Source organism: Polypterus senegalus, chromosome 9 (genome assembly GCF_016835505.1).
Source record: "Polypterus senegalus isolate Bchr_013 chromosome 9, ASM1683550v1, whole genome shotgun sequence".
Taxonomy (NCBI): domain Eukaryota; kingdom Metazoa; phylum Chordata; class Cladistia; order Polypteriformes; family Polypteridae; genus Polypterus; species Polypterus senegalus.
In genome coordinates, this window is record NC_053162.1 from 121520486 (window position 1) to 121545890 (window position 25405).

At 36.6% G+C, this 25405-nt stretch overlaps 1 protein-coding gene across 2 annotated transcripts in view; it reads left to right on the forward strand.

The window, feature by feature from the left end:
• LOC120535687 (vesicle-associated membrane protein 2-like) overlaps positions 1–25405 on the forward strand; it is a 60422-nt gene that overhangs the window by 25619 nt on the left and 9398 nt on the right. For both annotated transcript variants that reach the window (XM_039763669.1, XM_039763667.1), the window contains exons 2-4: positions 18444–18573; positions 19874–20032; positions 23102–23153. In XM_039763669.1, the coding sequence (XP_039619603.1) occupies positions 18444–18573; positions 19874–20032; positions 23102–23153 (341 nt within the window). The remainder of the gene's footprint in view (positions 1–18443; positions 18574–19873; positions 20033–23101; positions 23154–25405) is intronic.

Below are 25405 nucleotides of genomic sequence, written 5' to 3' on the forward strand. Positions count from 1 at the left end.
GTAAACTTGAAATGTCAATAAACAGATTGGGGTCTGAATGATACATCTTTTAGCTACATTTTTAAAGATGAAAACCATAGGTCATCTTGTTTTAAAATAGAATGGCAAAACCTGTGACAAAGGTGAGGAAGTATGAAAAGAACCCAGCAACAACAACTGTGTCCCTAGGAACCAGAAAACAAATACTTAAATGGTATTATATTATAGGAAGACAATGGTGCATGGAATGGCCAAACTATTCCAAATACCATTGCTGTTTTAGTACTGTTAGAAGAAATTACAAGTAGAAGAATTAGAAGAGAGTGCGTATTTATAGATGATGATGATGACTGGCTTCTAAGTTGACTTCAATTTCCAAGAGCTATCCTCTTGGAGCTGTGTGCTGAACTGGCACTGGTTTTGCAAAGGCAGGCTTTAGGGAATTGTGCTCTGCCTGCTCCTCTGCAGGTTCTGTCCACTCTTGGGTTTTTAACCACAGTAGCTTTTCCACATAAACTTGCTGACTGATTGGGTATTTTGCAAACATCACCAATTCGTGCCATGCCAGTTGTATAGGATGGTATTATCCACTTGTCATCCAGATATATAAGGTTTCCTTACACTTTGATTGAACAACGAAACATCAATGCTCAATTTGCAGCAATGTCTGATTTTCCAAATGTAATCGGAGCGGTCAGCTGCACTCATATTGCTATTACAACAGTGCTGGACAAGTTACAAGTCAGCCAGGGACGAATAACCAAAAAAATGAGCTGGCATTACATCATACAATAGATACAGGTAGTTAGAGAACCTATAAGAATGGCAGCTCAATAGAGTTACAGGTGCTTTTTCTAAGTAGTGTGGCAAAAGGCAAGCAGTTCTTTTAAAGATAGCAAGTCAAATCAAATTGCCACGTAAAGAGAAGAGAATCAATCCGTTTTGTCGCTTGGAGCCGATGCTACACTATAAAGGCGCCTTCAGAGAATGAATTTGCTTATGTAAATAGAATGCATATCCACTCTATTAATGTGCTGCTTTATAGTCCACAGAAACTGTATCGCATTGTGCAGGCATGTAGCTTCCTGCATAATATGCCACATAATCATGGCTTGCCCGTGCCTGAAGTGATGTGGTATGATGAACCTGACCCTGTCCCACCAAATGATCGTCCAAATCAGACAACATTGCAACTTTGCGGTGACTCTATCTTGTCTATATGAGATTGTTGGTCAATTGAAGCCCTCAGGTTCTCCTTTTGATGTTGTCCCACCTTCTCTTTTTAAAGAGATTATTTCTGTTTTAGGACCATCTGTTCTTGCTATTATCAATAGTAGCCTTTCCTCAGGCGTAGTTCTTAATTTGTTTAAACATGCCATAGTTCAACCATTGATCAAAAAACCAAGCCTAGATCCCACTGTACTATCCAATTTTAGACCGATTTCCAAGCTTCCTTTTCTCTCCAAAAATTTGGAGAGAAGTGTGTATATTCAATTGAAAGCCTTTTTAGATGAAAGTGATGTACTCGAAGTGTTTCAATCTGGTTTTAAGCCATTTCACAGTACTGAAACCGCATTACTGAAGGTTTTTAATGACATCCTTTTGGCAACAGACTCAGGGGATTATGTGATTTTAGTTCTGCTCGATTTAGCAGCTGCCTTTGATACTATAGATCATAGTATTTTATTATCTCGTCTGGAGCACTGTGTTGGCATTCGTGGTACTGCCTTGGTGTGGTTTTAAAATGTACTTGACTCAGAGATCTTTTTCAGTGAGGCTGGATGAATTTAGATCTTCCTCTGCTTCACTATCGTGTGGGGTTCCGCAAGGCTCCATACTTGGTCCTTTGCTATTTTCTTTGTATCTCCTACCTCTTGGCTCTATTCTTAGAAAGCATAAAATTGCTTTCCATTGTTATGCAGACGATACTCAAGTATATGTACCCCTCAAACGCAAGGATGCTTACTCCATACAAATGTTGGTTATGTGCCTAGAAGAGGTGAAAGCTTGGATGGCAGTGAATTTTTTAAGTTTTAATAAAAATAAGACAGAGGTTATAGTTTTTGGTCCTGGGGGCACCAGCGGGTCTTTTTCTACTTCTGCTCCTGTGGATTTGGGTCCCCTTGCACAATATGGTACGCCTGTCATTACAAATTTGGGTTTTAGGATAGATGAGAATTTTAGACTGGACGGTCAGATCAGTACGGTGGTGAAATCTGTTTTTTTTCAGCTAAGACGTTTGGCGAAGATAAAAAATATTCTTTCCAAAGATCAATTTATAACAGTAATCCACGCCTTCATTACAACCCGATTGGATTATTGTAATTCGTTGTATGTTGGTGTTAGCCAGTCCACCCTGCCTCGGCTGCGGCTGGTGCAAAATGCTGCTGCACGCCTTTTAACTGGCACGCGAAAGAATGAGCACATCACACCTATATTATCCTCACTGCACTGGCTGCCTGTTCAGTTTAGAGTTCATTTTAAGATTCTTTTATTTGTTTTTAAGTCCTTAAATGGGCGTGCTCCGCCCTACCTCGCTGAGCTGCTGCATATGCACTCTCCTTCCCGCTTACTCAAATCAGCAGGTTAACTGCTTCTGGATGTTCCTAGGACTCAGAGAAAGCTCAGGGGGGATAGGGCTTTTTCCATTGTGGCTCCAAGGCTCTGGAATTCACTGCCGATCCACATTAGACAGGCCTCCTCACTGCCCATTTTTAAGTCTGCTCTTAAGACCTATCTTTTTGGTTTGGCGTTTGATCCTGTGTGAGCAGTTGATGTTACTCTGTGTTAACTCTGTTTAGTTGTTTTTACTATGTTTTAATTTGTTTTATTTGATTGTATTTTATCTACTTATTTATTAGTTTGTTTTGTTTAAAATTTATTTTAGCCTATGTTCAGCACTTTGGTCAGCGGCTGTTGTAAGTAAAGTGCTTTATAAATAAAGTTGACTTGACTTGACTTGACTTTGTTTGAATGTAATTAGCAGAATGCACAAACAGGTAATCATATGCAGCATTTATTTTTTAACCATTTAATTTAAATTTTGGTCACATAATATAGCCCTTATATTCCTTAGTTCATTGGCCATATATCTTACAGCATCCACTGTTGTATTTTGTGACTCCAGAACAGTCCATCAGCAGACAGCCAGATGATCGCACAGGGACTTCTGAGGCAGAGGTGTGTGTGCAACTAGCGTCTGAAGATGTGGTGGGCACAGCAACACCATTACCACCTGGAGTCGAGTCACCGGCATGGGGGTCAGTTTTTGTAATATTGTCTGAAAGGGAATAAACAGACAGTGGGCTGAGATTTGCCTTTTCATGTTGACTTTGATATCTGACCACTTCTTTTTTTATTTCGGGAACTGTGCAACTTTCTGAACTTGTACTTTCTAGTGTCTCTGCCATGTTGTACCACATAATAACTTCCTATTCTCGCTTATACCACTGCTTAAGCCAACAAATAGTACATTTTTCCTTGCCTCCACTTTGTACTCACTGAAATTCTTTTTTTTCCACGTGATTTTGCCAGTGTCTTTTAACAAAACATTGAACGGAAGGTGATATATTAATTTGCATATTAGAACATGCAAAATTCTGGGAGGATTTAGTGTGGGGCTTTTGGCGTGTGCTTGTGTGTTAAATTTCACATTCTTTGTGATTTCTAAACATGGAAGTGTGGGGAATTTGGCTTACACACAGTTTTATCCACCTGGAATTTCTGTTTGTACACACATTTCTGTTTTTGTCCACTCAGCATGTTTTAGTGTGAATTCTATGCACAGTGTTATATATGAGGCCCCCGGAGAGAGAAAAAGGCTGTCACATAAACCTTCCTAAGAAGCATAGGGTTAGTGTGCTTGTTTGTGAGGTAAGCATGAGAGAGAGAGAGAGAGAGAGATAGTGTAGCACTTACAGGCACCACTTTTGAGACCTGCTCTGCTACTTAAATCCATTGGCTTAGACACGTGGCCACTGGTTTGGATTGGCTGATGGAGTTAGAGTATGTGAGTGCAGATGGTGCTGTCTCTGACCCCAAGTGAGCACCATCAGGTGAAGCTAGCAGCATAAATGTGGGGACAATGGATGCAGCAGAGAAAAGATCAGTGTAGCTGCATGGAACAAACCATCTGATCTGAGCAGTGGCAGTGACAGTGGAGTGTGACTGAGGATGGAGTCAGCTTCAACTAAATCTCATATGAATTAGCAAAGAAGAGACACTGACTTTCACAACATTAGGCTACCAACACCAGTAATAATAAAATATCAGCCAAATAATGCCATAAAATATGGAAAATGAAGATCTGTTAAAAAAGTTATTTTTCATAAATTACAACCACCAAATGACAATATTAAAAGATATATGTGTTGCCATCAAATACTCAACACGAAAAGCAGAAGCACAAATGAATATTCAAACATGTATTCAATGAGGGATTGGTAAATAAGTAATCAACAAGATTCATGATAATGGTTACAACTACTCCAAAACTGCAAGATGTTTAGGTCCACCCACTATATGAAGTACAGCAAAGAAAAAAATAATCAATCAGTGGGTCTTAAAGGGCTCTAGCCAACGAGCCCCAAGGTGGAATTGAAAGGTTTAGGCCATATGTACACCCATACAGCTGTGGCCAAAAGTTTTGAGAATGACATAAGTATTGGTTTTCACAAACTTTGCTGAAAACAAAAAATCACAAATTCTGATAAACTCCAAGCATTGATTATACAAGAATGGGCTGCCATCAGTCAAGATTTGACCCAGAGGTTAATTGACAGCATGCCAGGGCAAATTACAGAGGTCTTGAAAAAGAAGGGCCAACACTGCAAATATTGACCCTTTGCATAAACTTAATGTTATTGTCAATAAAAGCCTTTGCAACTTATGAAATGCTTGTAATTATACTTTAGTATACCATAGAAAAATCTAAAAAAAAGTCTAAAAACACTACAGCTGCAAAATCTGTGAAAAGCAATACTTGTATCATTCTCAAAACCTTTGGCCATGGCTGTCTTTGAGCAAAGTTATGCTTAGAACACTGCAGGGTCCAAGAGCGTGCCTAAGCAAATGAGAAACAGGCTAGTAGCAGCAGACACAAAGTCTATTAAACCAAAAATATATATTTTTATGTAAGAAATGAGTGAGTCATAAAAAATTGGAAAAGTTTGAATATGATGACTAAGTCTAGCTTGTTATAAACATTTTAGCGATATGTTCGTTATCATCTGTTAAATTTTCCAGTACAACGCCATCTGAAGAGAGATGGCGGTAATGCTTCACTGGTTCTTAATGTGGAAATGCTGCTGGTAGTCTATTTAAAATTATTCTTAAAATCAATAGCTAATTCCCAACCACAGTCAGCAGTCCCAGGAGAGCTGTAAAAGCTACAATTCATAAGAGTCATTTCAGAAAAAGAGATAAAGTCCCAGTGAAAAATAAAATCTACAATCCACAAGATGTGGAAAAAAAATCCAGACGAAAACTGTTGTCTGAAAGTGATCTCATGTTTACCAATGCCTCGTTTATGTGGACAGGCTCATTAACCAAACATCATTAGTATATCAGAGGCCATAATGGTTAACACAACAACTTGCAGACATGTGTAAACTGAACACTATGAAAATTAATCTGTGTTCAACAGTAAGGAAAAATGTTATGGACTAGAAGATGACAAATTAATGGTGAAACATTAAATGACCTAATCTTAGAACAAACAAAGATCAGCAATGCAGAAAGACACAAAACTGGAATTGTAAACCAAACATTGAAATCAAAAATAGCTAAAATAGTACAAATATTAACTAGTAATCTTTATACCTCACTAATCTGCAAAGAAACTTTTTATTGATTGAAATCCAGAAGCTTGGAAGCAAGGAGCTGCACACTGCCATCTTATATTGGTGGGATTTGATGACAAAATACATCACTGGTCACAGCAATATGCATTGCAGCTGTAAACCACACAGCCACAGTCAAGTAAAGATAACTACATAATGACAATAAACAACCAAAACAAAAAGACAAAATGGCATCACCAGAACAATGATAAAAATAATAAATTGAATTTATTTAATGATAATAATGCCAGAAAAGTGCTGAGGAGTCAAACTGGGACAATAGGCTGAAGACCGGCAAACCTTATGTGTAGACAACACTGAGAGATTAAATAATATCACCCCTAGTTTTTACCTAAAAGTCCATGAAATCCCAAAAGAAAACACAGATTTCTGATCTTCACCAGAAAGCTTCTTTCTCCTTCTGTTTTTCAGTGACATTTCTTTGTAACAGAAAAGCCACAGCAAAAGGTGACAATGTCAGGTAACAATGAAGGAACCAAAGGCTTAGGGAATCAGTAATACACATTCTCCATGGTGTGGCAATTGGTAAGAAGAGTCAGACGATTTAATACTTTGGATAAAAAATGCCAAAACAATAAAGCAGTTCACAAGATGGCTAGAACATGTAAAAGGAAGATGGCAAGTCAAGAAATGCACTATTTCCTTACAGAACATTTCAGAACAATATGTGTAGGTTTAATGTATAATATCAGTATTTCTTTACAAACTTCCGAACAAAAATTAGTTCCTTTTACAAATTTATTTTAAATCTGTGATCAAAGAAGATATCTACAATTTAAATAATACGTATTCAGAGGAAATCAGTTAGAGTGGAAAAGTAAAATAAGATGCCAGGCGTATTTGGAACCAAGAGTCAAGGTCCAGGCAATTGGCATTTAAGCTGCAGAGGTGAGAAAAACATATTTATTTTTTAATGAAGGACATTCAAAAAGATTCTGCACTTTTATATTTTCATTGGAAAGGCGGGAGGAGTAATTGGGCATTAAAAGTTGGTATGAACTAGGAAATTTGCATCGCAAAGAAAGGTGACTATGTAGAAAAGTGCTCATAATTTGTTTTTAAAATTCTTAAATAAATAGAGTTAAAAGAAGTGTGGAAACTTTTTGAACATCCTTTGTACAAGTTTTTTGACGCAAGGAGCTAAATTCCTTGAAGAAATGGCCATCCTGAGATCTCAAGTGGTGAGTCATACTCTTTTTTATTTCTACCTAATATGTGAATGGTACTTACAGATCTTAACATTTTTCCATCAGTTCCCTAGAATGCTGTCTGGTTCTTACACACTTTACACAAATTTAAGTTAGTTATGTATTCATTGATTGACAGTACATAGTACTCCAAGTTCATTTCATAGCCAAAAACTCATTCAAATGGAGAAAATATTATGGTACAGGATTTCTTCATATTTCTACGGTATTCAGTCTATATATATATAAAAAATTGCTGTAAAAGGACTGATTAATTCTGCATCCGTATGTACTCTCTCAGTTTGAGCACTGGTGTCTTTATGATAGCCTGAAGTCAAATTGATTTTAATGTCAATTCATAAACAAAGTACATCTAGAAGCATATTATAAATGACATGCCCCTAATTTGTCATGTAATCTGGAAAATCATAATTTTTTAGATATAAAAATATCTGTTAGAAAAGAGTAAATGGCGATAATTTTTAGAGCTCTCAAATGAAGAGTGTAAGAAAATGAATCTGCTAACACTAAAATAGCAGTGTAATCCCATTTGGCTGCCAGTCCATAATGTAATCCATCAACATAGGTGTCCAAGGTTTTTCGGATAATGACAAATTCTGTAACAATTCAGCTAGACAGCATTTTACTGTTTTATATCTGGTAAACCTAGTGTAGTGACATATTCTATGACACTTTGCTCAAGGTGGACTACCAATAACATCCTAAAATATCCCCAAAACCGAATATTTATCTGGAACAAAGAGTAATCTTACAGGAATTTGTGGAAGGAACAAAATATTTTCCTAAACATCAAATTAATATCTGTGTCAACGCTAATCACTTCAATAGCAAGCCTTTCTCATTTGTACTGACAAGATGAAGTATTAGCCTTTGAATTTTTGCTCTTGTGTCAATGCAAAATAAGAAACTTGAATCTGCTTGTTTAGAATTTCAATATTTTGTAGTTTTTAGATATTCATTGTTTTTTTTAAATCAATACAGGTAAATGCTGGCAAATGAGCTCCTTAAAGACAATTCCTTTATTTTTCTGTCGAATAATTGCATTCTAATGGAGTTAATTTTCATTAATAAAATGCACAGTAATGTAATTTTACTGTGTTGAAGAAATTTTACTGGAATGTATTGTGCCTACTTATTTCTTTATGGCACCAATTTTTAACTCAAAGTGTAAAGAGCAATTAGCATGGTCAAGAACTGGGAATGACATAAAAATCTTTTTAACTGAAAAGTGTCTCCTGAGCATTAAAGTTTATTTTAAGTATATATATGTTACCTCCAAAACCCGAAGTTCAGCCAGTTCCTGAATTGGCCGGCCACTTTGCATTTTGGCCGTGAGGTGTGGCCAAAGTCCAAATTACTAGAAATTACTAGAAATGACCAGTGTATATGCTATTTTGGCCAGCCATTTTGCAAAGTGGCGAGAACTCCCTGGTCAAAATTCGATGCGCTGACGTAAGACTGTCTGCACAAGGTGCGAAGATGCTTAAAAATTTCAGATGCAGATTCAGAATGGAGTTTTCCATTCTGCACGAGAAACTGCTCAAGGTGGGTCTTGTCCAGAAAGTTGATGCCACTTCAGATGGCCTTCCCCTTGCCCAAACACTAACCTTAAGGTCAATAAAATAGGTCCCTGATGTTAAGTTACTATTTTAGGGCTAAAATGATAACAGAAATGTGAAACGTATTTATATACATGATCTTAATTATTGTGAAACAACCAAGTGACGTCTGCTTTCTGAACAAGAGCCACCAAGGCTACACTCTAAATGTGCAACAAATCGCTGCTCATGTCTTTTTTCTTCTGACTTTGGCCGATCGCCCCATGCCATTTTGCAAACTGGCTGGCCAAATCCCAAAATCGAGGAAAAGATCGGATATTGGTCGGTCAATTTACAGTGACATTGGCCATTTCCCAATTTGGCTGAACACTTCCCACTTTGGCTGATTTTGGGTTTTGGCTATAACATATATATATATACACTACTTTTAATAGTTTGCAAATCAATTAATTTCTGTACCCACTTCACTGAGTTAAACACAAACTACTAATACACAGTTTTGACGCAGACAGGATCCACACATACAACACTATCATCTGAAGTTACATAACCTTGAAACAGAAATAATTTCTTAACAAAATCATATGGATCTAATTTAACAAGCAATTGTTTTAACTTGGTCTTTCCAGAATGTGTTATGATGCTGAGGTTTTATTCATTGTAGCTTCTGTTTCTTTATTCAACTTAATAAAACCCTGCCATTTTCATTATTGTAATTTTTTTTTACTTTGCATTTATTTACTGTTTTGTTGCCTTTTAGTGTTGTTGGCACCAGTATTTAGTTTGTCTAGTTTTCAGGCTCTAGCTGTTGCTAGCGATCTGATACGCTGTTTTTACTAACCATGATTAGGGTTTTGCTGTATTTCACCCAAGAGGCAGGGCCACCTGCCCATCACTATCAAGTAACTGTGTTCAGCCCTATACAGGCAAGGACAATCCACAGTCCCCTGCAGTTCATTTTGAATGCAGTTGTAGTTTGGTGAGTTTCTCTAGTTATTATTGTTATTGTGTTTTTTGTCATTTTGTTCTTTTCTTTTTTTTCCTCTATACATTTTGTACTAGTACTGTGTTTGCTTTGGGACTTGCCTTTTAAGGAGACATTGACTTCTGTGCCTTAGTGCTCCTCAGAGCTTATTTGTGTTTAACTGAGTTTTTGAAAAATAAATATTTTCATGTTAAAAATATGCAGTGGGCTGGCACCCCACTGGTGTTGGCTGGGATTGACTCCAGCAGACCCCCGTGACCTTGTAGTTAGGATATAGCGGGTTGGATAATGGATGGATGGATGGATGTTAAAATTTACTACATTGCCCTTTGTGTAATTAGCGAGGTTTTCAATAGTATTTTCCTCTCTAGCGGTTATTTTTGGGATTTTTCAGGACTTTGTGAGCTTGAGAATGGGTTTCAATTAATAAACTTTTTTATGTGTGATAGCTGCCGTTCTTCAAGATTTTAGTGTAATGACTTTTTGTCTTTCAGCTTCACGACTCTAATTGTATTGTCCAAAACTTGACCATGACCTATACACATGTTCATGTATGAAAAAAAAATATCAGAATGTAATTAAAACATGCTTAAAACAAAAACTCCTAAATGGTCAGAATAATATAGTATTAATAAATTAATTAAACATTACTAATGCACTGGACAACCCTTACACATGATCAAAGGCATTTAATCTTAATCTTGCATTTATCTCCTTCCCCAATTTAAGATTTTATACACTCAATTACATTTTGTGAAAACAGTGACAATGCACAAACTTGATCTGGGAGAGAACAGATGAGTGGAAGAGGTTATTATTTTTGACTGCAGTTTTTGTTTATCAAAAAAACATTGTCATAAACTTCTTTTCGTTTTCAAAAAACAAATGGCCAGTAACAGCATTCTTTTGTTTGTTTGTAATGTAAGTGAAAAACTGGTAGTAGCTGCATTTCTTTTAGAATCATCAAAGGTAACTTTATATTTGTGCAAAAAAAAAGTAGAATTCTTGCAGCAAAGGTGCTCATCATTCCTTAAAGCAGTACCCAGCTCCATGTGTTTTACCTGATAATAATGAAGCAAAGGATGCTATTTTAAAATAAAAACTAAGTTGCATTACAAGTATTACTGACTTAAAAAAAAGCAATTCGCCCAAAAATACTATGCATATACTGTTCTAAAAGAGAAATCTCCAGTTCGGTTACACTGTAGGCGCTGCTCTTCCTGATTATATTCTTTCATCCAGTTCAAATAGGACTTACTCAACTATGGCTGTTAGTGCATTTACTTGTGCTTGAAACTATTCATTATTGAATACAGTGAAGGTATTTTCCCAGAAAGTTTCTTAACTTCTTGATCACTCATTTTTGTGTTCTGATATATGCATTCAACACACACATCTATATTTTAAGAATAAATAATGTGCATCAAAGAAATAACAATTTGTGCAAGTTAAATGAAAATGACAAAATAAGCACATTTTGGTGATTCATATTTTATACTTCAACAGGTAATGAGCAATGGGCAATCATGATCAGAATGTGGATATAGTTGAAAATATACTTATTTTAGAAATTAATCAAGAAGTGATCCACTTTTATTTAAAGCTCAGAAAAGTTACAAATCTAAGTCACCAAAGGCATTGATTACACCATGGTTTTGTAGTCTACATGGCTACCAAAATGCAAGTGACATAAGTACATCACAAAATGAAAAATAGACAATATCAAAACAAAGCTAATGTCTTGTCAACAAACTGTTAAAATGTAACGGGGGTCCAGAAGTGTCCTATGCTTGTTCTTGCCCTTTTAATTATCTTGTTGATTCGGTGAGCCTTTCCTGAAGTGATGTTACCAGCCCTCACCATCGCAGAGCTATAGAAGATGTGAAGAATGTCACTTACCACAGGAAAGGAACGCAGTCTCCTAAGGAAAAATAATCTGCTTTGCCTTTTCTTATACAGTTCCTCTGTTTTCTAAGACCAGTCCAACCTGTCATTAATAGGGACTCTCAAGTACTTGTAGGAATGGACCACCTCTATATCCACTCCTCGAATAGTGACCAGACATATAGAGGCTCCTTGATGCAGCAAAAATCAATAACCAGTTCCTTGCTTTTGATGATGTTAGATGCCAACAATTCCCTTTGTACCAAGAAACAAACCTTTCCAACTGACTCCCATTCTTTGTCTAATCTTCTTTATCAATACACTCCATAAGTGTTAAATCATCTGAGAATTTCTGCAAGTGACATGACCTGGTGTTATATTTATAGTCTGAGGTGTACAAAGTGAAGAGAAAAGGAGATAGGATTGTTCCTTGTGGTGCTCCAGTGTGGCTCATGTCCGTACCAGAAAGTCCATAAGTCTCTCTATCTGCTGTCTGTCCTACAGACAATCCATTGTCCAGGACATTATGAATACATCCAACTGCGTACCTCTGAATTTATGCCCTTAAGAAGGATGTTTTGATGGCACTGAAGGCACTGGAGAAATAAAAAAAAAAACATAATCCGCACAATGCTGCCAATTTTGTCCAGGTGAGAATAAGCCTTTTTCAGGCCAATAGATAATTACATTTTTCACTCCAATCTTTGTCTGATAAGCAAACTGAAGTGTGTCCAGGTGGCCTAACACAAAAGGATTCATATAGTCATAGTCATATAATTAATAATTAATGATCTTTAAATAAAAAAAGAAAACAAATTAGATCTTCCCATTGTAGCTGCCTTCTGTCTGCTTTATTGCTTTAATCACTCAAGATGTCCAGACAAAACATAACAATTTATAAGTGAAGCATTTATTCAAACAGAATAATACTATATAAACTAAATGAATGAAATAATTCAATAATAACCAAGATAGAATGTAAAGCACTAATAAAATACAGTCTTGCTTCAAAGTAAAAATATCTTAAACAATACTTTCCATCAAGATAAAGCTAAAAGCTATGTCAAAGGAGAAATTGTACTGCTGGACAGCTTTTAGAAGCATCAATCAGGCCAATATGTGGACAGTTTCTTCAAAGTCCAGATGAATGTAGTTTCTCTGATGGAATGCGGTCTCTCTTTCTCACTGATGTCTCTTTTGTCTGTGTCATCTCTCTTAGATAGTGCATTTTTATGTCCAAAGACCATGTGGCATTTTGGACTTCATGATGTTACACATACTGTAAATACAGTTAGGTCCATAAGTATTTAAACAGTGATACAATTTTCACATTTTTGGCTTTTCTTTTTGTCAACACAATGAATGTGAAATGAAGAAATCAAGATGTGTTTGAAGTGTAGACTTTAGAATTTAATAAAGAAAAATGTATGAGCCATTTAGAATAGACAGCTATTTTTATACGTGGTCCCTCCATTTTCAAGGTCACAAAAGTATCTGGATGAACTAACATAATCATGGATATAATGATCATTTTCAATACTTGGTTGAAAATTCAGTGATTGCCTGAAGTGTGGAACACATGGTTTTCTCCAAGTGCTGCGTTTCTAACCTAGTGATGCTTTGCAAGGCCCTTACTGCAGCTGTCTCCTGGTGCTGCTTGTTTCTGGAACTTTCTGCCTTCAGTTTTGTCTTCATCGAGTAAAATGCACGTTCATTTGTGTTGAGGTCATTTGATTGACTTGGTCATTAAAGAATATTCCACTACTTTGCATTGAAAAGCACTTGGTTTGCTGTCACAGCATGTTTTGTCTCATTGTCCATCTTTAATGTGAAGCGTCATTCTATGACTTTTGCAGCATTTTGCTAAATCTGAGCAGATTGTATAGCTCTATACACAGAATTCATCCAGCAAGTTTTGTCAGTAGTCATATCATCAATAAACGCTAATGACTGACTTCCACTGGCAGTCATGCATGCCCATGCCATAACATTGCCTCCACTATGTTTCACAGATGATGTGGTATGCTACAGATCATAAGCTGTTTCTTCTCTTCTCCATACTCTTCTATGTCCATCATTCGGGTACATATTGATCTTAATTTAATTTCTCCAAAAAAACTGTTTTTAAAACTGGACTGTTTCTTTTTTAAATATTTTCTGGCAAGCTCTAACCTGTCCTTCCTATGCTTGATGATTACCAATGGTTTGCACCTTGTGGTAAACCCTCTATATTTACTTTTGTGAAGTCTTCTCTTGATTGTATACTTTGGCAATGATAGGTCTACCTCTCGGAGAGTGTTCTTAGTTTGGCTAAATGTCGTGAATTGGCTTTTCTTCACCAAGGACATAATTCTGTGATTATCTAGCACAGTTGTTTTCCATGTTTGTCTAGGCCTTCGGGTTTTGTTGAGCTCACCAGTATGTTTCTTCTCTTTAAGAATGTATCAGGTGGTTGATTTGAACTCTTGTTGTTCATGCTATCTCTTGGATGGGTTTGTTTTGTTTTTTCTGCCTAATGATAGCCTGTTTTTATTTACATGGACAGTTCTTTGGACCTCATATTGAGAGTTAACAGCAACAGCTTTCAAATGCAAATTCCACACTTGGAATCAACTATAGACCTTCTACCTGCTTAATAGTTAATGACATCTGGCAATGGAACAGCTTGTCAGTGAATTATCCAAATACTTTTGAGCCCCTGAAAATGGGGGGACCATGTATAAAACTGGCTTTTAAAAATGGCTCATACCAACTTTCTGTTAAATCCTTTAAATTGATGCTGAAAGCCTACACTTCAGTCATGTAATTATTTCTTCATTTGAAATTCATTGTGGAGGCATAAAGAGACAAAATTATGAAAGCTGTGCCACTGTCTAAATTCTTATGGACCTAACTGTAATTGGCTAGCTACTCTGGTGACGGACAGCTCTGTCTAAATGCTTTGATCACATAAATATTTGTAAAACAGTTCATCTTGTCAAGGATGCTGTCTGTTGTATCTTCAGTTCCCTTGGGAAAAGAGTTACTCCTGTTTAACATTTCAGATATGTGCTGTCTGGTTATTCTAAGCTAAGATTATTATGAACAAATGGGCACAGATAACATCAAAAAGAAATGATGCTAAGTACACATAATTAAAACAAAATTAGAAAACATTTTCGCAGTGCCAATCACAGCATTCCTCTTCATGGGGTTTCACAGTACTGTTCCGTTTCCAGACAGTTCATTTACAGGCCATGGCAGTCTGTCTGAACATGAGCTTAAAAACAAAGCAGACTGCTGCTTGCTTTTATTATAGTGCCTGCAGACCCAAAAATTATGATGATTGTCCATAATACCTCTCCTTAACAAATTCAATATATTGAAACAACCCAAAGTGTGGGTCTGACGTACAGACACAACAGTTAATAACCCTTGGAAGGATAGTTTATTAGCTCTTTTCTCATGGAGACCCAGACTCACTTCCATTTTCTGCCTTGTGAGACATCCTGTGAAGTACTTAAATTCCCCAGGCCAATTGCTGCCTTCATGAACGCTCCTCATCATGCTAGCTGTCTTCTTTTTCTTTTCTATTTTAGCCTTCTGTGCAGCTTAGCACAACTCCTTTTCTGGTGCTTCAGTACACATGGCTTTGCCACCAGATAGATTCTTACTGCATATTCCTCACAGGTCAGAGTTGCACCAGTATTTACAAATGTTAATACAAAATAAATGTGCTTTATGTGGAATATCCACAGCTATTGTGAAATGAAGGTTAATTTTCTTACAAAACAAACAATACAGACACACAAAAAAAACAATTGTCAAGAATTATTTTTCCAGTATAGATAGTTATATTTTATGTCTATTATAAATGTAATTGCTGCAACACCATTTTGAATAGGCTTCATCTTCATCATTTTGTCCTGTGGTTGCCAGAAGTCATGGTGGGTAATGCCAGTAGTTCAATGGTAATGTAACCAGTAACACACATAAGTTAATCACACAAAATTCTGTATAACAAACAAAAGATTTTGTAGCATTTAGAAGTATGGATTGTGATTGATAACTCAAGAGTTTCGTGTTTTGACTGTAGTTTAGGATTGCATGTTGCATTTAGGTTACTGAATATTTATTTACTTTTGGTTTTGACCATGACCTGTTTTAGATGATGTTTTTTATCTAGTTCATGTCCTCCCTTTTTTCTCTTCATGTCAATTCCATCCTCACAGTACAATCAGTACACATTTATATGTGAAAGCTAAGAAATTAATGCAAAAGATTGCTTCAAAAATAGGAAACTTTCACTTTTCATTTTTTTCTGAAGCTTTAAAATACAGAATGGAATCATTCTGAATTGATAGATAATGCTTATGCTGTATAGAATTATTGAGGGGTGTGTTAAGTAAATGAAAGTTTTCAAAAATGCTTTCATCCAGTTCAGTTAAGTGTTTGAGTGCCCCTTTTGCCTCCTTTCTTCATGGCACCATGCCTGCCTTGAGGGCAGAGAAGACTTTTTTTTATCTCTTTATTTGCTTTTGAGAAATGAACTACACGACATGTGCACTACATGTCATTTGGAGCTTTATGCTTAGACGGCATGCCAAGTCTAAAATTTGTGTTAATAAAGAAACATTTTTGCCAAGCAATTTTATTAATTAACAATCTAAAAAGAAAAAGAATCAAAGGTAAATAAATTTGAACTAAGCTTGTGCTAGTTTGTGAACATAAGGTTTGTTTTACCCTTTCATCAGCTTGCCAATACTTGATTAATGTTTTGACCAGGGAATGTCTGATTGCTGTCTGAACTTGCTCTTTACAGCATTCTTTGCTTTTCAGTAAAATTAGTCTATGAAACCATCTCATTATTTTAGATTTAATTAGCCTCAACCTTTCTTATATACCTCTTTAGGCAGCAATCTTGAACTCAAACATTTTCTGACTTCCTGACCTTAACCCATTTTTAAAATTTAATAACACAGGCTCAGGAAAGGCTGTGCTCTCTCCCTAGTATTGTAAATGTTGCTGATCTAACCTATATGTCTTTGTAAAGTCAGAGGAAACCGGAGCACCTAGAGGAAATACATGCGAACGTCTGTGAATATGCAAACTCTAAATCAACCCTTGTGTTTTTGTGTGTGTTCACCTTACAATGGACTGCCACCCTATACAGAGTGTGTTCCTGCTTTCTATCCAATTTTTGGTAAGATAGGTTCCAGCTTCCTTGCAACCCTGCTCAGAATAAGCATGTTTGGAAGATGGATTATTGCATGGATGACTACTACCTGAAGTTATTATTTTTTTTTTTTTAATGTACTTTGTCACCGGAAAGTCTTTACAAGGAAACATCAAGTTTTATGAAATGGTGCTCTGATGCCTTTCTTCATGCAAATCTCACTCAAACCTTATCTGTGTATGCAAATGTCCCAGTTTTAAATGTTATTTCCTTCAGATGTGATGCTTTTGCTAAAAATGTTCTTAAAACGAAATGACTGATTTGTCTAATAAAGGAGGCACTTGTATTTTCAATAATCACTCATATGCAAATTTAAAGAAAAGGAGAAAACAACACAGTATGGAAAAAACCATAACTAGTCCCTCTAGGTTCACATTAACAGGAAACTGGATGGATATAGCAAGCATGTTTTGGCCCTATGCCCGCACATTCTTCCTCTAATCTTTCTTTATTTACATACTAATATTTTTGCTGTTGTGGAGCTGTGTGACAAGGTGGGTCCGCCACACACTACCAGGTCCTTCCATGGAGTCTCTTGAACCCACTACCACTGATAATGTAGGAATGAACCAGTGAATGAGATTAATCATACAAAGCAAGGGGTAGGTGCCAAAGTGGTTTTATTAAAACAATCCAAAAACCAAAGTGTCCAAAACAGTGCAATGTTCAAAATGTTCCATAAATAAACAATCCAATAAAAATTTGTAAATGTGGTAGTTAAAATCCAAATAAATGATCCATTTAAACAAGGTTAAAACACGATGCAGGAAGCTGTCCTTAAAACTAAAACGAGTCCTTGCAGCCAGGGAGACACCTAATTAACAATTCAGCCAACCTTTTACACTTCTCTTGGGCTCAGACTCCTGCTGTTTTCTGTGACCTTAGCAGGGCACCACACCAAGACTCTGACTCCTGTCGCCAGGCTGGTGCTCCTGTGGTCCATGGCTCCACCTGCAGGACACCTCACTGAGCCTTCCAATACCCCTGCAATTCCCACTGCCTTTCTCCCTGCCTAATGCAGAGTTGCTCTAACCAAATCGTGCCTCAGTCACTCCAACTCCTTATTCGCTTGAATGTAGTGGCCTCCTTCTGTCCCTGAGGGCGGACCGCATGTTCCCTTGAAGGACGTCCTCCTGGCTGACTGTCTTCTCTCTCTTACATTCACATGCCCTGGCTTTCTCCACCTCCTGCTTTCTCTCTCCATCTTTTAGCATCTTTTTCTCTTTCTATGTTGTCTTTCATTCTTTTTCCTCCCGATTGATCTTACTTTTGTCCCTTTCTAGGTGCCGGCTCCCCCTTAAATGCCTCCAAGGGTGCAGTGTCTCATTCACGTACTGCACAAAGCAAATGAAGCAATCGAAACAGACCACATCCTCATGTGCAGGGGTGTCTCACCTCAGTTTCCTCAGCAACCTCAAGCCGGGTTATTTACTCATTTATTTAAAAATGGGCCACTAATTTCCCAGATGCGGACCTGTTATATCACAAGCTGTCATCTACACAGCTCTGAACTCATTCAGTTCTGGTGGCCAATAGTAATTTTGACTCCAACTCAAGTTGGTTATTGTCAACACAGCTGTCTGGTAGTGCAACCATTTTTTGAATCATGGAGTGTCATATCTCAGGTTCATTATTGTGTTAGTTCTCAGTTATCATTATTTCTCATATTTAGAGCATTCCATTTTGCAGTCTTATACATTATTTTCTGTTACATTACAGAGTGTGTTAAAGTTAAACCGTAATCTTCTGTAGGTCAGCCCCTGTTTCTGAAGCATTTGGTGCAGCTGAAGAACTTGATGGGCAAAATAAAATACCTGATGGTGGACATCCAGAACCACACTCCAGTAAAAAGCTGCAGAAAACTCAGGGAGAACTTAATGAGGTAATACGTGAAAAATCAAATATAAAATCTTGTCACCTTTTTTGGATTTTGATAGTGATAGTTTTTACAGAACTGTAACACCTCTTTACTACTGGTTTCATGGAAAACTGTGAATATACAGTAATTCTGGTACCTTTCTACAAAAATAGTTAACACTGACATGGATGAGTTCCATTTTTTTTATTAAATGAGTAGAATATAATTTTTTTGATATAAACAATCATGACAAGAGGCAGCATTGTCATCTTAGGACCAATCAACATTTACCTCAGTTTAGCCAGAAGATATACTATTTTCACTAACATGCTGGAATTGTATTAAAATAAAAAATATAGCATTTATTAACCTTGGGCAAGATATTTTTTTCTGTTTATTAAGTTGCAAGGAGAAAATTTAGTAAGGAAGTGTAAATGACTGAAATTTCTAGAATAATTGAGGATATTGCTCTTTATATGTATTGCCATTCGTTTAGACAGTTATTACAAACACATACTGTAAATTAGTTTTTATAAACAATACAATGGTACTGAGATGCCCTGAGAGCTGCTCAATCAATGCAACAGGTCATTTTACAAATAGTAACTGGTAATGGGATGGTAGCTTATAAAGGGTCTTGAAAATAAAGGGCATATTTAGCATGTGAGGCAGGAACGTGGTTAGATATTTTGTACTTCAATTAGAAATTTAAACCTTTAGCATGTAGACATAGTACAAAGGATTTAAGTAGAAGTTTACCTTAGCGTTTCCGTACTATTTCAAGAATACTGATGTCTTACTTGTTCAGTTAATCTATTTTGAAAACCCACTAAATTCAATTCAGTATCATGGAGTTGGAGCCTATCCTAGCAGCAGTGTATGCAAGGCAGGAAAGTGATCTTGCACAGGGCAGTAGTCTGTTGCAGGACCCACACATGCACACCCTCACATTAGTCAAATTGGAATCACAAAAGAGTTTATCTTTCACATTTTTGGTGAGGCAAATAAAAGAAATGTAATTCCTACAGACATGTGGAGAGAATGTGCAGACTCCTGACAATTTCCAGGTGTGGTATTTGAACACACGATGCAGTATTCAAGAGAAGCCAGCACAACCATTGTGCTACAGGGTCACGGGGGTCTGCTGGAGCCAATACCAGCCAACAGAGGGCGCAAGGCAGGAAACAAACTCCAGGCAGGGCGCCAGCCCACCGCAGATACTTGTAAATTGAAAATTGATTACTTGGGATTTAAATATTTACTTTCATGTCTCCTTATTTAGTAGCCTTGTTTTACAATTCTTTTCACCACCCCCTTCTCATAGGTAGTGGACACAATGCGATTCAATGTGGACAAAATATTGAAAAGGGATGATGTTTTATCTGAGCTGGATGAAAAAGCTGAGGAAGTTAAGACTGAAGCAGAAATATTTCAGAATAGTGCTAAACAGCTGAGCAGAAAATACTGGTGGCAAAACAGCAAGGTGAGTTTATAATTGGTTTGAAATGTATCATAGCATGGCTAGAAATAAAAACAATATTATTTGAAAATCAGTATTATGGATAACCATAAGTGCTTTTAGAACACAAAAGTATAAACATTGCTAATAGAGCTAGTGTGTTATTACCAGTTTACAGCAGAGCTTTCACAGCTGTATGGCAGTTAGGCTTAATGCCAAAAAAACCTCCATAATTTATTACAGTCTGGACCCCAAGCAAGACTTCAGTAAAGGGAGAATTAATGCGTTATGAATTGATTTATTTATATTCCTGTAGAAAATATAACAAAATCAACTGCATGTGTTTAACTCATTCAAAAAATTTGAATAATGCTTATTGGTTTCAAATCATGCACATACGGTAAGAATTTATTCATTCCCTTTATAAAGATTTTATGTTCAGTTTACTCCATTTTGTTTTTTGTCGCTTTTCCTGTTGATTCTTTCTATAGGAACTTAAAAGTTATGCAGTAAGCACAACATGGGCAATTTAAACATTTTTAATTGACATATGAATAGTATTTCAACTTTCTGAACCAACCTCTCCATTACTGGGTCCTGTGGAGCCAGTGTCAGTCTTAGTAGCACTGGGTACAAACAAATAATCAACCAGTCCATCAAATGGCACACACTCACCTTCACTCATTCCAGGCCTACTTGGAGTGCCAATTAGCCTAAGCTGTTTTTCTTTGGGATATGGAAGGAGAGAGGAGAGGGACTGGAATTGAAGCTTGCTTTTTGCAGTTTTGGGTTAGGTATCTATAACAACATCATGATGTCCTCATACTAAGTAAAAAATGCAATTAATATGCTTTCTGTAAACAAAAAGAAAAAATGTATAATTGGCCTTATTAAAATACATCAATATTTGAATATTTTCCAAAGAAATATTACGAATTGTGATACAGTATGTGAGGCATCCATGGCGGTGCAAAGTTTTTAAAACTCTTAAAGGCTCTGTGGATATAGATATGTGCTGGCAGAAAGCTGTGGGGCCGTGGAGTGTTTTATTGGGGAATTGGCTGATTGATCATTCCTGTGTGAGCATAATCAGCTTAGTCATCCCTCACTGACACGCCATAGTTCATTAAGGAAAGCACCTATACTCACAAGGATTAAAAGGAAGTAGAGCAGGAAGAGATCAAGCTTGAGAAAATAAGGGTAATTATGAGAAGAAGAAGAGAGAGAGAGAGGGGACAGAATTGCTTGATTAATCCAGAGTGGGGGAGAGGAAGCAAAGCATTTGGGATGCCCTGTGTTTAACCTAGAGGAATGGTGCTCCAGGGATGGGACACTCCTGTTGAGCATTAAGGAGCAGAAATGGCTGAAGGCATCAAGGATTTTCCTATGGATGCCAATGAATGGTGATGGAGTTGGGCTGCAAGTGTCCCAGTGAGTACCGGCTGAGATGGCTAGGATGTGTGCCCACATTCGTCAGTGTCTGAGACCTGCTGAAGAGACCTAAATGGTGATAAGTGAAGGTGTGAGGGAGAGAGAAAGAAACCAGATTATGACTTGTGAAAGTTGCCCAGAACACAGACAGAGATGGACTCGGAATGTCCCAAAACACACACGTTTAATCTTCTTTTTCCAGCACACCTCACAGTGCACCAAACAGTCCAAACTCACAGTCCTTTTCTTTCTCTTTATTTTCTTTTTCCTTTGCTGCCTGCAATCCTCTCCTGCAAGCTTTGTCCTCTGCCACCCGACTCTGGCTCTCCGAATAGAGTGAGGTAGCCCATTTTATGTTGCACCCGAATGTGCTCTAGGTGCTCCCTAATGGCCTTCCTGCAGCATTTCTTTGTGTGGCGGAAGTGCTACATGGGCACCTGGAAGCACTCTGGATGTACCTGGTTCCTGTTCTGACAGCACTTCCTGGTGTGGTGGAAATTCTGCAGTTCATGGTTCCAGAGCCATCCAGGCACCCCCTGGCGGTGGCCATGGGTTCCTGCAGGCTTGAGCTTCCCAGCTCCATGGTTCCCATGCAATCCCGGATGGCTGCCATCTTGCATCCCAGGGTGGGAATTGCCCCTCTCCCGATCCTCTGCTTCTCCAGGTCTCCAGGTGGGGCAAGATCCCTGGCCGTCTATTACAGACTGTAATTATATTCTTGATTTTACTGTATTTTATATAAATGTATATTATTATTCTTATTCAAATTATTTAGTGATTGATTTTAACTTCCACACACAATGTTTTTATTGAAAATTTATTGAAAGATTTTTACACTGCACCTTTTGAACACTGATTCAATTGCTTTGAACATCTGCACCATAATTTATTGTTTGTTTCCAAATTTGCCCTAGTCCATCCTTGGTTATGACTGTCAATGTTCCAGTATTCAGAAGAGGTCCTGGGCTGATAGCACCATCATATTAATACAATGAGACCCGATTAAGAAGGAGAAATAAATACTAAACTAAATAAATAAATACTAGACTATCAATAGCAAATTGTTTGGAATAAAGAGCAAATCAAAATTTACAAACTCGTGTAGAACAGAGGTCTCTCTTCATAGACCAGTACACCTACACTCAGATTAGTTTTCTGCTGAAGTGATGTCAAAGTTTGGTTAGTAGCATATATTAGTAGCTTATATGTTATTATCTCCTTAGAGATAATTCTAACACCCATCTCACAATTTCAAATTAGTTTTTGAGTAAGGCCTCGAGTGACTTTAATCTTCTCACACTGAAACAAAGTTTATGTGAACATTTAAAACTATGTGCTCAACTGTAGTAAGCACTGTAAGTAAACTGGTATGAAGTATTTAACTCTTGTGGTGGCCTAATAAGTTTAAAACGTATGATTTAGTGATTGATGGTTAGAAGGCCAAAAGCATCTAATCTTTGTGTACAATAATTGGGTATTTTGTATAATAAAGGAGCTTAAAAATGTCTGTTTGTCTAGTCCTTGGCCACCACCTATTTATAGAAAGGAAAAGAGATACCATATAAAATAGAGAAATTGAAAATTACATTATGTAATAGATCAAGCGGAACTATAGTGAAGGTACTCAAACAGATGTGATTTTTTATATTTCTTTCTTTTCAGATGATGATATTAATGGGAGCAATTTGTGCAATCATCATTGGAATAGTTATTAGTAAGTTTGGATTTTTTGATAATATTTAAAATGTGTCTAATTTGGTCCTACTCTAATAAATAAGGTAGTTAGGCAACACATTCCTCTGACTTGAGATTTTTGTTCCAACTAATTTCTTAATCTGAGGTTACTTCTTGCTGATGTTTAACTTCTAGGATGATTAGATATTTTATCCATGAACTCTTTTTGCAGTCTCACTAATTGCCATTGGTATCTTTGTCTGTTACATTACTCTGACATTTAAAAACATACATCTTATGGTTTTAAGTTCAATGAAATACGAGTAAATTTAATCTCTTTTTATTTTTACCTAGCTTACTTATTAAATTTCTTGGTTAATAATCATGTTGTCTTTTTTTCTTAGCTCTCATCTGTTTAATAGTAAGGTACAAACAACTGTTCTCCTAACTATTTGAACCTCTTTGTGTTCATCGCAAATAATCGATTTTATTAATATATTTAGATAAGGAAAAAAAAAACTGAATGGGCCAACTAAAATCAATATTTTCACATATGTAAAAACATTTTTCTGAAAATATACTTATTATTTGATTAATAAGTTTTAAACAAATAATAAATAAATGCATTTTTAATTAATATTGTTGATTATGTGTTTGTTTTTATTGACATTGAGTTGATAATTGATTTAAGCCTTTGTAGCTTTGTTCTGCACCAGCAGTACTTTCACAAAATATCTTTATTATGTATAATGACAATAACAATACAGTGGCAGCCAGCCTTATCTTTACAAAGCAAACTGACTAAATCACGACTTTATTCAGTTACTTTTATGTAGTTGTCTACGGAACTAAGACAGCAATTCATATCTAGGCATCAACATGCAATGTCAATAACAGCACTTAGTGATGACTTTCTGAGGTTAATCCATGCCCCTGGTTCTAAGCAGTGTCATGAATGAAATCAAACTTAGCAAAGTTAGGCTCGCAGTCGATCTCCTTTTAAAATTGCTGAGTCTCTCAACAATGGATTGTTTTTTTTTCTTCTTAAAATGATATGGACACTGTGCTTTGCAATATGTCTATAATCTCATGATATGGATCCACACATATAAAACGTTTTGCTGTAAAAAATGGACATATTCAGTAATGTTTAAGGGTCTTCATTCCCTTTAGCTCCATTATAAAGTTCAAGAGAAGGCTAGTTATTTTTTTAATTTGTGATACTGTAGCAAGCTTTTTTATATTACAAACTAATAGACAACCATGTGAAAAAGTAAGTACACCACCTGAAATTGTTCACTTTTTTTAAAGTATTTGAACAGGAATATATCAGATCTTAATTCTAACAGCAGAGGTAATGGTCTACAAGGGAAAAGTACACCTTTTCCTGAGAAGCTGGTATTGCTCCCTTTAGCATAAATTACTTCTTGTTGGTGTTTGTATAACTGCTCCCCAGAATCTGACTTTGACTCAGTGACATTTTTGACCATTTCTTCATTGAAAATTCCATCAGTAGCAAGACACTCCACCAGCACATTTCAATGGAATTTAAATCAGGGTTTTCACTAGCTCAGTCCATAATTTCTTCTTTTTGAGCCATTCTTTGGTGTATTTGCTAGTGTGCTTTGAATCATTATCATGTTAAAGCATTCATTTATGTTTCAACTTCTGCTTTTGGACAGACGGCCTCACATTATCCACAAGAACACTTTGTTACAATGCAGAATCCATAGTTGAGTCAGTGACCACAAGCTGCCATGGCCCTAGGTGCCTAGGCAATGTCCAGAGCACATTGTTCCAAAATGGCCTCATTTTTGCTTATATGTTCAATATCAATCTTTTTGGGCAACAAAATCAAATTTGTGTAGTCTCTTTCTAATTGTAGACGCATGCACTTTAACACCAACTTTTGCAAAAGTTAGCTGCAGTTCCTGCAGTGAAATATTAGGATTCTTGGAGACTTCTTTTAGTATAAAATGACCAGCTTTTGCACTGAGTTTGCTGGGATGGGCAAATTAGCAGTTCTTTAAAATTTAAGCCAATTGAAGTGGATTTTGCTTTAAGTAGGATGGTTGACTTGCAAATAATCTGGCATCTTTTTAAATCCTTTGACAGGCTCTGAGGCATTAACCACTTCCTTTCTGAGGGCTTTTGAGAGCTCTTTTGATCTTGGAATAATGATACCACACTGGTCAAAAGCAAAGATGACACCAGACTCCAGATGCATATCTACAATTTGAATACAACAGGTCCCACCTCTGTGCTCCCTAAGGAGGCTCTAATCATTGGCAA